This window comes from Kryptolebias marmoratus, linkage group LG13 (genome assembly GCF_001649575.2).
Source record: "Kryptolebias marmoratus isolate JLee-2015 linkage group LG13, ASM164957v2, whole genome shotgun sequence".
Classification (NCBI taxonomy): Eukaryota; Metazoa; Chordata; class Actinopteri; order Cyprinodontiformes; family Rivulidae; genus Kryptolebias; species Kryptolebias marmoratus.
This window is the reverse complement of record NC_051442.1, coordinates 4,333,693-4,346,557: the sequence shown is the minus strand read 5'-3', so window position 1 is coordinate 4,346,557 and position 12,865 is coordinate 4,333,693. Positions and strand designations below refer to the sequence as shown.

Sequence of the window (12,865 nt, the reverse complement as noted above, 5' to 3'; positions counted from 1 at the left end):
AAAAAATGTTGGGCACATGATGAAAAATCACCTCTTACATCAGTTATATAATGTCATTTAAATGTGATTTGATGTCAATAAGTAGTTGTGTTTTTCATTCTGGCAATAGGGTTCAGTCTAGAAATGTTCAACTCAACCATGTCAAGGTTAAACCATGTCATACATTCTAATGAAAAAATAAGACTAGAGAGGATGTGTGTGTTAAAATAGGGGATTAAACACTCAGTCAAGTGTAAAAGAGTAAAGTGACTTACAGCGGACTTCCAGGTACATTTGCTGGTTGTCTTCACCAATAGAGTTGCTGGCAGTGCAGAGATAACGGCCAGCGTCCGTGAACTGGACATTTTTTAAGGTGAGGGAGGACACCCGTGCATGGCTGCGTACCACAACATTCTTATCAAGGCTCTACAAAGAAGAAATGAAACAAATTGTTCTCACATGCAGGTCACCTTCACAAAAAATGTTGTTTTTTTTTCTACCACAAAGATGGGAGCTACATTTAAAATTGACAGGTGCTCTGAAAGAACATAAATACTACAACAATGATGAGCTGGATGGAGAGAACCATGGAAACCTGGCATTGATTAGAACTTGCTGTTAGTATTACTGGTTGCATCCTTCTTGACACGTACATCATCTTATATCCTTTATATTTTAACATTTGGTTGTAAACGAGAAAAAATATTATATTAAAGTAGGTGTTCAATTAGTCAGTGTTCGCACATTGATCTTTAAATTAAATAATAACAAAAACGATCCACAAAGACCTCTAAGAAACTGTTCTGGCTCATCCTGGAAGGCAGCAGAAGAAATAAAAAACCCTGATCTAAGAATTACAAACGCCTGTAGTGCATCGAATACTGTCTTTAGCTTATGGATGTCTGGTTGCAGATTTACAGGGAATCTAATTGCAGCTAGAGCAGTATAATCACCGTTAGAGCAATTAGCTTGTTAAATCTTGCTTTTATTTTCATTAGAGCATCACACCTCTGCCTCCTTTTCTGTTGTTTTCTAAGTCTGAGGAGTTACTAAGGATAGGTTTTGCTCCAACAAGTTAACAGCTGGCATGAGTTCCCCCACTTACTTTTATAATTAAGCAACACAATCTGGTTTAATCCAAGAACTTTAATGTAGCTTGTATTGTTATATAATTTCTGTAAACAAGTTACCAGCCAGTAGTTCTCAGTGATGGACTTAAAACATAAAAAAATAACATTATGAATAAAAAAAAAAAATGCTGTGGCCCTGATAAATACAGCAACAGTTTTTCTTCTTCCTTCTGGGCAACACACTATTCACACCAACCGGGGATATACATCTTCCTCCCAGCTGCCACAATGTTTCAGGCACATTTGGATTTTAATAATACATTTTGTATTAGCATAGTGGTACACACACACGTATATATATATATATATATACACGTGCACACACGCTGATGCAGATTTGGAAGGAATAGTTTGCTGTTTACTGAAGATCTTAAGGAGTGTCCTGAAACATTTTTGAAAGGGCAGCATTAATCTTGTGTCACTGCTGCAGCAACACAGAAAATAGCTGGTGCGAGTACACTGTTAGAATGTAAACAGAGAAAGGTTAATGGAAAATAATACTTTAATGATACTGCAGAAACAGAAGCAAAAAAGCCAAGCCTTTGAGAGTGATTTATTAGTTAACTCCAATAAAGAAATGGTAATATTTCAGCTTTGACCGGTCATCAAATTGATTTCAGTGGTACAGACTTGTAACAATAAGCATTAAAAACATGTTTTTTTTTTTCTTGTTCTTCTTTTAGTATGCAACCATTGCTTTGCTTTGCAGGGCTGAACTAACACGGTTACAAATCCATCTTTTTTTGTTCTCACAAACTTAAGTATAAGTTTGGTCAAAATTGTCAAACCTGTAATCAATCAAGTGAGCACTTAGTGTATCTTAGCTAAGTTATAGTTAAGTTTTTTAAGGTTGAGGCAGGTTTTTTCAAGGAGTGAAGGTAAAAAATAAAAATCATTTTTCCAACATTCTTCAGATGAGTTTATTTTCTACTCACATAAATTAAGAAATGACCCAAACAGTTGTATGCCAATGTGATGTATATGCTGTATTGCAAATAACATCAAATTTCTATAGAGATTAAAAAACTGCAAATATAAATGTTAAATTAATGGCATGCTGGATTATTAAACACATTCATATGCAAAGTAATTCTTGAGACCAGTATTTAAGAACAAGACTTTTTCCAGGGAACCATAGGTACTAATGCCTGAATGAAAGTCTGAACAGGAATGTTGTGAATTTTTGTCTTGTTTTAAATATATACACATCTAATATATGGCTTAATATTATGTTCTCAATTTACAATACAGGATAATTACATCACATACGTGTGATTTTTGCCAATTTTTTACAGGGACCACTTGATTGATTTGTGTAGCACAGCTATTGACAAGCAAATTATTACGCTCAAACCATGCTGCTGTTTAAATGTCAGGTTGGTTTGGTTTTTAAAGTGCACATAAATAAACGGAATCACAGTGGAATTACACTCTAGTCTTTAAAAGCGTTCAGCTACTTTGATGACACATTTAGTTTGTTATATTTGTAATGTGCCTAATTTTAGCCAGTGTAACATAAAAGGCCACGACTGTTGATTTGTTGAACAGTTCTGTGCTCGTAGAAATAGTAGGAGTTGATTTTCTGTAGTGGGCTGTCATAGCATTTAAAAAAGATTTTGTGTTTTCACGACTGCAAAAATACATCAACTTTGATCCCCACTCACAGAAGAATATAGAAATGCCATGGGATTAAGAACCAACTTAGATGCTGACTGCTTTTTCATCTGCACATCCAGATAGTAGTAGTTTTTTATTTGGTTTTACATTTGAGCTTGCACACTCTAAACCTTTTAACACATTAAGAATAACAAATAAATTGGGAATGAATGGGAATAAAAGAAACATTACTCTTTAAGAATTATAGGTCAGAGTAAACAAAAGTAATCATTTGCTCAGAAAAGCAAAAGAAAATGTTATGAAACATTTTTTTAAAAAGTCACAAAAAGTAATATCTTGCAAACAAAACAATCAAATTCTGATGCATATGATGCAGTTGCGACCTGTTGGATCCATTAACCTGAAATCCAGTCAACTGTTATTTAAAGTAACAAAATAAGACACAGATATACAGTAACACCAGGTCAAAGAAACCATTGCAATGACCTAAATCTTCACAAAGGAACCCAAGCTGTCACTTAAAGGCCAAAAACTAACTGTACACTTTTAGAGGAAAACAATTATTAGGATTTTGGATATGAGTGTTTATTTTGTTCATGCAGTGTGAGAAAAGTTCATTCTTAGTTTAGCTTGTTGAGTGCATGGTGAGAAAAGTTAGCTTGTTAGGGTATGTTTGTTGTTTTGTAAGGGACTCCTTTTATGAAAGGCCAAGAGACTGCATGTCTTTCCAACAAAACCTCAACCGTTATTATATTTTTCATTAATTTCACTTTTTCTTATTCCATTTTGGATGGATAATCATGAGCTACTGACACCATCTCATCAACTGTACTAGAAAATGAATAAAGAGATTTCCCATATGATTAGAACAGTGTCTCTTACAGCCTGGATGAAAAAATAACAACTTTAAATGTATCAACAGGGACAAGTAAAATGCATTTGTCATTGGGGTGAGCTGACCCAGCATAAATGAGGTCCCAGGTGACTAAACAGGTCAGATAGGCAAGTGGTTTAAGTAAAACATGCAGACCCCTTGCTCATGACAAAAAGATGTGTCATTGAAAAACCAGTGTTTAGAGTTATGTGGGTTAGAGTCATGGCTCGCTCACAGCAGAGCAGATAGTGTTTTTGTTTAAGACTGTGAAATTGCTGATCTATTTAAAACACGGTGCAAGAATAGTTTTCTTCACCAAATAATTTGAAGTCTGAGATCTAACCAGACCATGCAGCTGGAAAATAACAGCATGGCTGAAAAACATGGAACAACTTTGAGATACCGTCACCATCTATGTGTCTCAAGATTAAATTTGTCGACAAGAATAAACAGGGACAAGTAAATAGGGCAAGGCTAAATGTGTACTGGAACTAAGTGGATTAAATTAACTGTACAATGTGTCTAATGGCCTACACATTTAAGCTACAACTAAAATATAGAGCGTGTTAAATGTGAGCTAGATGACAACACCTCTGCTCTGCAATAAAAAGGTAAAAGAGGAAGTCTACAGTGTAAGTTTGGGGTATTACTACTTGAGTCACGCTAAAGAATTTAGTAGCAATACCTCATATTTGTCTGGTCGCGTCCAAGAAGCCTAAAAAGGACAAACACAAAGGAGGCAAAGACAGATATGGATATAGTGGAGCAATTTAAGCTTTTAGAAAAGGATTCACTGAATTCAGACTGCATTTATCTGCAATAATCTACAGATCACACCAGTGAGTTTGAATATTTTAACCCATTACCTTTAAACACCTTAAACTGTTGCCAGCTTAGTGCAAGACGTGTCTAAGAATATGTTTTCTTCCAATGCAAATGCTTTTTTGAATACCATATTTCAATAGTATCATTGTATAGACTCTGAAATTGCTGTGTGAGTTACAATCTTGAGCAAGCTCTCGTTTTTTTTCTTCTTTTTTTATATTCTGGTTCAAAGGAGCCGGACATTTTTGACTTCTTCTAAAATGGACTAGTGAAAAGGTTCTGCAGTGTGCATTTTTTACTAAATTTCACTATATTTTTATTACTGAACAGGTTTTCAGGTAATTTTTGCTGTTGATTAACAAACCACTAAACCCTGATTTATAAACTACTGAAGCATAAAAAACACAACAAGGGACAACACATAACACACGTCTGGAGGAAGGATCCAATTTTAAAATAAATGTCAGGGCAATTCAGACAAAGACACAATTTGTTCTCATATTTTTAGTTGAACCCATAAAAATGTCAAAGATAACGATTGCAAACAAAAAATGATGGCTTCTGCCACCAGAGTTATTAGCAAAAACCAAGATGTCAAACTGCTGAACTTTCAAACTATGAATAAAAAAAACTTCACAAGTCATTGACGTCAAAGCAAATTCATTCACATATCAGATGGATTATACAGGATTACAATGCAAGTTAAATTGATTTTTATATCCTGGTTAAAAAAGGTGGCACACCAGTGTAGTATTTAGAGCTGTTGCCTCCCAGCAACAATGTTGCAGGATCGTTTCCTGACCTGGGGCCTAATTGGTAACTTCTAAATTGTCACTAGGTGTGACTGAGAGCGCGAATGGCTGGTTGTCTCTACGGCTACAGTCACACTGCAGATCTTAACGCTCAACTCTGATTTTTTGCTCAAATCCAAACATTTTTGTGTGGTCATTCACATCACATTTTAAATGCCACCTCCATCGGACTCCAGTGTTAACAGTTTTTCAATTCCTGAAATGACCCGCATGTGCAGAAGATGACATGACGTCACACTCCGCACGCTGAGTTTACGGAACTAAAAATGGACGCTGCAAGTGTTAGCATGTGTGTATTGATTTTGAAGTTGCTGTCCAATCAGGGCCCACTGTGCATCCGATTCGTAAAAGAAGATAAAAAAAGAAAAAGAGCGCAAATGTTAACAATGACCTTTTTTGGAGCTGTGGCTGCTGCCTCTGTGCAGAGGCATGTGTAGATGCAAAGTTGGAACCAAGAGTAAAGGGACTTTAATGTGAGAGACTGTCTTTTCGTCCAGTGTAATAGTCGGATGAAATACGACATGAACGTTCACACTGAGGTCACTTTGCAAAACATCTTACCACATACGGAAAAGACCTGGGTGGATCTGAAAAAATTGGGTTTGTCATGTTCACACGATCTGTGTCGCAAAGGGGCAAAAAAATTGGAATTGGGTCACATTTGCCTAGAAGCGTGAACGTAGCCTACGTGGCTCTGTGATGAACTTGCAACCTGTCGAGGGTGTGTCCTGTCTCTCACACAATGACTGCTGGAGATGGGCACCAGCTCCCTAGGACCCGGAAAGGAGAAGCAGGTAAAGAAAATGGATGGATGGTTAAAAAAAAAAAAAGAAAAGAAAAGAAAAAGCTAAATAAATAAAACCTGTAAACTTTTGATTTTACAGAAAAATACAGAAAAATTGCTGTAGAGGTATTTTTTTTATATATATTGTATTTCAACATTTTTGCTGTAAAAAAAAAAAGAATTTTTTTTTGTTTAATCAAGAAATAGAAAAACAATGTACTCTTGTAATCCCTTTAAAACAATTTGAATAAATCACACTAACTGGCAATATTCAGAACATAAAATCATTTGAATATGTGGTATAATCAACTTCCAATATTTTTGGCAATAAATGCATTGTTAAAGTAAAATTTCTTGGCAATTCTACTTCAAAACAGTGACAAATAGAACTGACCAAAATGCCAAAGTAAAGCATATTTTTCTTGACGCAGCATGGGGCCTTCCCAGCTGGTTATTAATTAATGTTCTGTAATAAAGAATTGGCCACGCTGAGAAAAACAAGGCAACAAAACTAATTATAGGTGAACCACTGCTGACACTTGGAGACTTTTCTTACTGATCAGCACTTTCTCTGATCTGGGCTGATTCGCTTATTCATTAAATCTTAGGCAAATAACTTCACACTGAAATCCTTTTGAAATGACACAATAGTATCATCACATGTTCTTTTAAAAAAATAATACTAAAACAGGTGTATTCAAAAGAGGCAGGAGCAGTTCAGTTAAATTACTGCTCTGTCATTGCACATCATTATGAATATGTCTGTGCTCGGCAATCAGACTGCTGCAATATAGAGCAAAAACGGGCGACGGAGTGTGGCAAAGGGAAAACCAATGATGAATGACAACCCAAAGAAAATTAGAGTACTATTACCAAATGATCGCGGACGTTTTCTGGGTGCAGCAACATAAAATCGAAATTGTTCTGACAGTGACCGATAGGGAAAAAAAGTGGTGATGACAGGCTGTGAATGGAAGACATTTGTTGACACTTGTGAATGGAGATGGGCAAGGCAAGTCGTGTTGTGCAGGTGGAAGATAACATTAAGAAACTCGCAATCCAGCCATGACTTCTTTCGCTCAGCGGCAGTGATGAATTGCACAGTTAATAAGGAAAAACTGGGGATATTTAAACCAAATCTGGCTGTGGATTATCCATAAATATAAATGTGGACATTTAAAGATTCATATTTAGGCTTGAGTTTCCAAATATATAAACTTAGTAACTTTAAATTTTGTGGGCTTTAAGGTGTTCATGTAAATGTTTGGTTAATAAAAGATTCTAATGTGTGTTTACCATAATTTATTTTTAACAAAGACACAGAGTGTCTAACCTTTGTCCAAGAATTGGTTAATTTCTTTGTGTTACGTTTGATGTAACATTTGCTCCACATGGCAGCTTGAAGTCACAATCCATCACAAGGCAGCAGCTGACAAAGCATGTGAAGTAAAGTAGGCCAGTGTGGCCTAAATATCTCTCAACCGAGTCTCTTTGTGTCCTTTGGGACGTAACAGGACAGGTGCTTTCAGTGCAGTTACTATATAAGAACAGCTCACTTTCCAGCTTCTATCATCTGAAGCATCCTTTATACAACAACTGTATTTGATGCAGGCTAAAAAAATATTGGTTCTTTTGTGATTTTGAACCAAGGAATCAAAGCAAATGGCCTCAGAGACTAGTTCAATGTTAAAACAACAATTTAAAACCAAATCTTGTTGTTTTCTTGCTGCCCTGAAGCAAATGTTTCAAGGCCACCTTTTAGTCCGTGAACAAATCATTATCAATCTTTGGTATGACAAAACTCCACGATACCTATTTTTTTTCTGCTAGATGAAATAGCAGTGCGTATTAATTATTTTGTTGTTTACAAACTGAAGAGCAAACCACTGGTGTTTCTAAAGGCACAAACCTGCTAGAGGCAGTGAGGTAATTATCTTAATACTGTTTACTGCAATCACAGCAGAAAATTACCTTTCTGAACAACCTATCCATCTACTGCTCACATGTTGTCAGAACAAGACGTGAAGATGATTTTTTTAAAAAAATCTATACAATTTTAATGAGCTGATAAGACACTAAGACAAAGTTGGAATAAGATTATCAGGCTAAGAACACTGTGACCAATGTACCGAAGAAAATGCACACGGATGGCACCCATAGCTCCATACTTAAGACTTTTGCCATGTTGTAGTTTTTAATTTAGTGTTATTACCAGCAGCCCAGAAAATAAGAATACACATGAAAGCACATTAAACATAATCGTAATCTTTTTTTTACTTGCATCATGTTCATCTTTAAAAAAGGGGAGACTACTTGTGTCTAAAGTGGGTTTTTAAAGCACTTTGGCAGGGCAGCATAAGTGAGCTAAAGCAATCTGATTTAAAATAATAATTAGGATAACATCACAGACTAGTTTTCCAATTTTTCAGCTCATTTGCACTTTTCTGTAAAATCTGCACTTTTTACAGCACTTACACAAAATATTCTTTTAGAAGGTTTTAATTAATACTGAGTAAAGTTTAAAAAATTGAACACAGGCTGGTATTAACCACGTAAATGAATGTGAATGGGTTTTATGGCAAACTGCAAACGTTCTCGTCTGGCATTCACAACCAAGTTATTCATCAACATTGTGATAAATTTAGAAGGCTAGTGGAAATTTTGGTTGAATGCATAAAACAAACAAAGAAAAAAAAACAAAGATTCTGTTCTATTGACCGAGTCTGGAATTGGAGGTGATGACTGTTAAAAGTAACAGCAAGATATAATGAAGCCTTAACATGGAGTTGAGACTTAATTTCTTTGACTTCCTTGTTTAAATGTATTCATACATTTTTTGACAGAAATAAAGGATTTTTTAAAAGTAATAAGTTGAATATCAGCATCTTCCACATAGATTCATCAATTTTAAACCCATGGTTTGGATTGCCAACAATACTGAAGATTTTTGCTATATTTTTATTGTTTTAATACTGCATACTGGTTAGAACCCGGCCTCCTGTGCCATAAACATGTCACTCATCTGTTTTAACAATGTCTGTTTTTTGAAGTGGCGTTCATTCAAAGCAACAATTCCCTTAAAGGTTTTAATTACTTTCACAGAAAAACACTAACTGTAAAATCAAACTTTACCTGCTCTCCTTCTGTGAAAACCCTGTTTCCAAACCTCCAGGAGATGGTGGGTGTGGGATCACCTGAGGCTTCACAGGTCAGGGTGACTTCCTCGTCAAACTCCGAGGCAGTCTGGTTGTTGAAGTAGGTAATGTTGGGTATCACTAGAAAAACAACAGCATAGATTGTTAAAACAAAATGCTCATTTATTGCTGATTCTGGATTGAGAAGGAAGTAAATCAAAATTCATTAAAGGAATCTCAAAAGCTTTGTCAAAACTGGCTGATTCTGTATAATATATTTGATTTCATCCACTTGTTTGACACCTTTTTAGACATTTATCATTCAAACCATTTCCAGAACTACATTAAACATAGCTGTTAAAAAATATATATTTTTATTGTTCTGGTCAAGTATTCAAAATATTTTTATGAGACTTATGAAGCCACAAACATATTACAGCATTGTTCCTCTCAGAGAATAATCTTCTGTGATACATTGTGTGTTTTCAGAAACCTAAAAAGTAGCCTAATTACTTTTCAACAGAGCATTCTGCATGCTTCATTGTGTGCGTTTCCACATCTAGCAACTGGAAAAGCTGTAGAGGAATGTGCAGCAAATGTCAATGAGTGTGACAAGAAAGGCCAGAATAAAAAAAAAAAACCTCTTCTTAAAGCAAGCATGTACACAAATGAAGACATTTTCTTACCGAACACGTTCAGGCTGACTTCCTCTGTTTTCTCTCCTGCCTTGTTCTTGGCGATGCAAGTGTAATCTCCTTCATCCACCTTCTTGACATCCTTTATTATCAATTCAGAACCATCCTCGTTCAAGTTGTATTTGTCACCGTCTTCAAGGACAGCATTGTTACTGTAGCAGCAGGAAAAAATAAAAAAACCAGCAAGGGTTCACATCACAAGCCTTCATTGAAACAACTTCAGCGGGCTACAAATAGGTTTCTTAACTTATTTGGCACATAGCAAGGGCTGTGAGACAAATAAAAAAGATGTAAAAGGATATTAAATAGAAAAAGAAAATCACAGCTTCTATAGCTTTTGTTGGTTTTGGTTTTCTTTTATTTATCTGTGTTTTTAAAAAGAGCTGTGCAACAGCCCTTATTTTCTCAACAATCTCCTTTTCTGTCCTAAACCTTTTTTTTAGCATCTTCTTTAGATCCAAGAACAACATCACACATCAGCTTAGCTGCACTGAAAACAGCTGTGAGCAAAACCCAAGCTCAGTAATTTTATTTACTCCACATCTCTGCAAACTAATGCTTCATGTAAAGGTTCCTTTTCACAGGCGGGCTGCTGCTGTGCTTCATCAAAGTGATCAGTGATGCACCATAAATGTGACAGCACACTGAGCAAACACCTGCAACAAGAAATGATTCTTGGCTGTTTGTACACATTGTTAGAACTCAAAGGTGTCGTAAACAAACATAATAGGCACCGTTATGTGCTTCTGCGAAGCTAAAGTGAATCTGCACCTCTTTCGTTAAATGAATGCAGTTTGGCTTTGCAAGAATATACCTTTTTTTAACATAACTGGCACACCTTTGCTCATAGGCTTCAACTTGGATAAAATATTTAAACATTTTGTTTTATTGAAAATGGGAAGTATGCCATGCTAGATATCTTTTAAAAGCAAACTTAAAAATGAAAAAAAAAAAAAAAACGAGCACTGTTGGCTGCAAAAACAAGACGGAACTCCTGCAGGTCTCACCAGAATACTAAACTTAATCTCTTTCCTAAATGGCGCTCTGATTATTTTAGAAACTTTTCAAGAAGAATTTACATAGCAGTGCCTTCAACACATTTTAAAAGGACATTAGAGGATCTTATGTTTCAGATTGTATGTTTAGCATCATATGCATACTGTTCTGTTCTGTAAAACAGATTTCAGTCTTTGCTTCCTGCCAAACAATTTGGTCATCATTTACATCTTTACCCTGCAGTAGCAGTGGTATAACGCCTTGTGACAAAATATTCCCTTGATGATGAATCTGCTCAGTGTCTGTTCTGTCATCTGGTGATATTCCTATGGTTTTTCAGATTGACCATTAAGAGTTGGACATATAACAAAGTCAACTTCCTGTGTAATCACACTATTGTTCAAACAATAGTCATTGTACAATATAGTCCTCCCTAATGATGCACGGCCTTCTGCAAAATAAAAAATTCCTTGACAAATTTTGTTCAGTAAGAAAGCAAGCAGAGCTTCTTTAAAGTTCTTCTCAAAGTTAGAGACACAGAAGTGAAATATACAGCCATGAAAATAACTTACTCTGTGAAGACTATAGTTATAGAGTTTTACATTAAATATGTAACATTATTGACCATTATGAAACTACTTTAAGCACCTTTAAATGGGCCATTCAATACAATTCAGCACTGGTATTCAATTTATCTTGCAATGCTCTTGAGAGAATATCCTTAATGCACTGCTATAGACTTGCAGGCTGCCATGATGTTTTTGAAGATGATAAGATGTTACTTCCAGAAAAAGTACATACTGCCTTAAAACTGTATTCACTGTATGCTTTGCTTTTAGCTTATATATATATATATATATATATATATATATATATATATATATGTGTGTGTGATTTTTTTTTTGTAATCCAGCTTTGGAGAAAGATGTAAGATATTGTTTACCTTGCAACATGCATAAATCTTTCAAGAAATTTTTTCTTTACTCCTTCACTTTATATCATGTTTCCTACAGGGGTCTTGGGGAAAAAATGGTGCCTTTTATGGTGCTTCAGGTCTCCTCCTGTCTGATCTGATTTAATCTGATCCCTATATATGATTCGTTAATCTTATCAAAACAGAAAAATGACATACTGTGCCCAGGTAACGGTAGGTTCAGGGAACCCATCTGCATCACAAGCCAACAAAGCAAATCCACCAGTGTCAGCCGTAGCATTGACCTCGGACTTTCTAGCCGAAATGGTGGGAAGCACTGAAACAGAAAAATAAACAGAAATGTTTAAATCCAAATTCAGATTAATACATGAGTATGTCAGTTAGGGATGTAACGATCCATGTATTCGTACCAAACCATCATGGTACAGACTTTATGGTCAAATACAGGGACCAAATAATGAACACGACACAGAATCATCAATTTCTCCCTCATACTAAGAAGCATGCTCATCTCTCTCTCGTTTTTTACTTTGCTTGCCATGATAAAGCTGGCCAAACTGCTGTGCAGCCCCTTTTAAAAGAGGGAAGTGGTATATATGGTGTGTGTGATGCAGGGGTAAAACCCAGAGCTGGGAGGGAGCATATGTATAAACTGTGCCCAAATTCAATACTGGTTGCTGGGAGACAGAAAATATAGGAAGTAGGTTGATTTTTCAGCCACAGCTTGAATGCTGAGAGCCACACTGAGGATCGTAAAAATAACAAGCAAATTAAGACTGCAGAGTGATCTCTCTGTTGAAACATACACACCACACATACACAAACTCGTTGTATATGTACATATTTCACATTCTATGTGTTGCACACATTGTTTGAGCATAAGAATTTAGAAATACAGTATTTTGCTATTTAGATACAAAATAGTGTTGTGTAGTTTTTGCCTAGGCTATTTTAGTTTCAAAATGTTTTTGTTTTGTTCTTACAGCGAACTATCTTATTTGAAATAAAGTGGACTAAAACATTCAAGAAATCGGCCTGTAGCAACCATCCAATAACCAAATGCATAAGTTAAGGGCATGAACATG

At 35.6% G+C, this 12,865-nt stretch overlaps 1 protein-coding gene across 13 annotated transcripts in view; it reads right to left on the bottom strand.

The window, feature by feature from the left end:
* ncam1a (neural cell adhesion molecule 1a) overlaps positions 1–12,865 on the bottom strand; it is a 244,496-nt gene that overhangs the window by 52,375 nt on the left and 179,256 nt on the right. For 7 of the 13 annotated variants that reach the window (XM_017419868.3, XM_017419872.3, XM_017419869.3 and 4 more), the window contains exons 6-10: positions 11,979–12,096; positions 9,842–10,002; positions 9,154–9,296; positions 4,286–4,315; positions 255–405 (exon numbers count right to left, since the gene is read on the bottom strand). In XM_017419868.3, coding sequence (XP_017275357.1) covers positions 255–405; positions 4,286–4,315; positions 9,154–9,296; positions 9,842–10,002; positions 11,979–12,096 — 603 coding nt within the window. The remainder of the gene's footprint in view (positions 1–254; positions 406–4,285; positions 4,316–9,153; positions 9,297–9,841; positions 10,003–11,978; positions 12,097–12,865) is intronic. The other 6 variants (XM_037979001.1, XM_017419870.3, XM_017419875.3 and 3 more) reach the window with 1 other exon arrangement.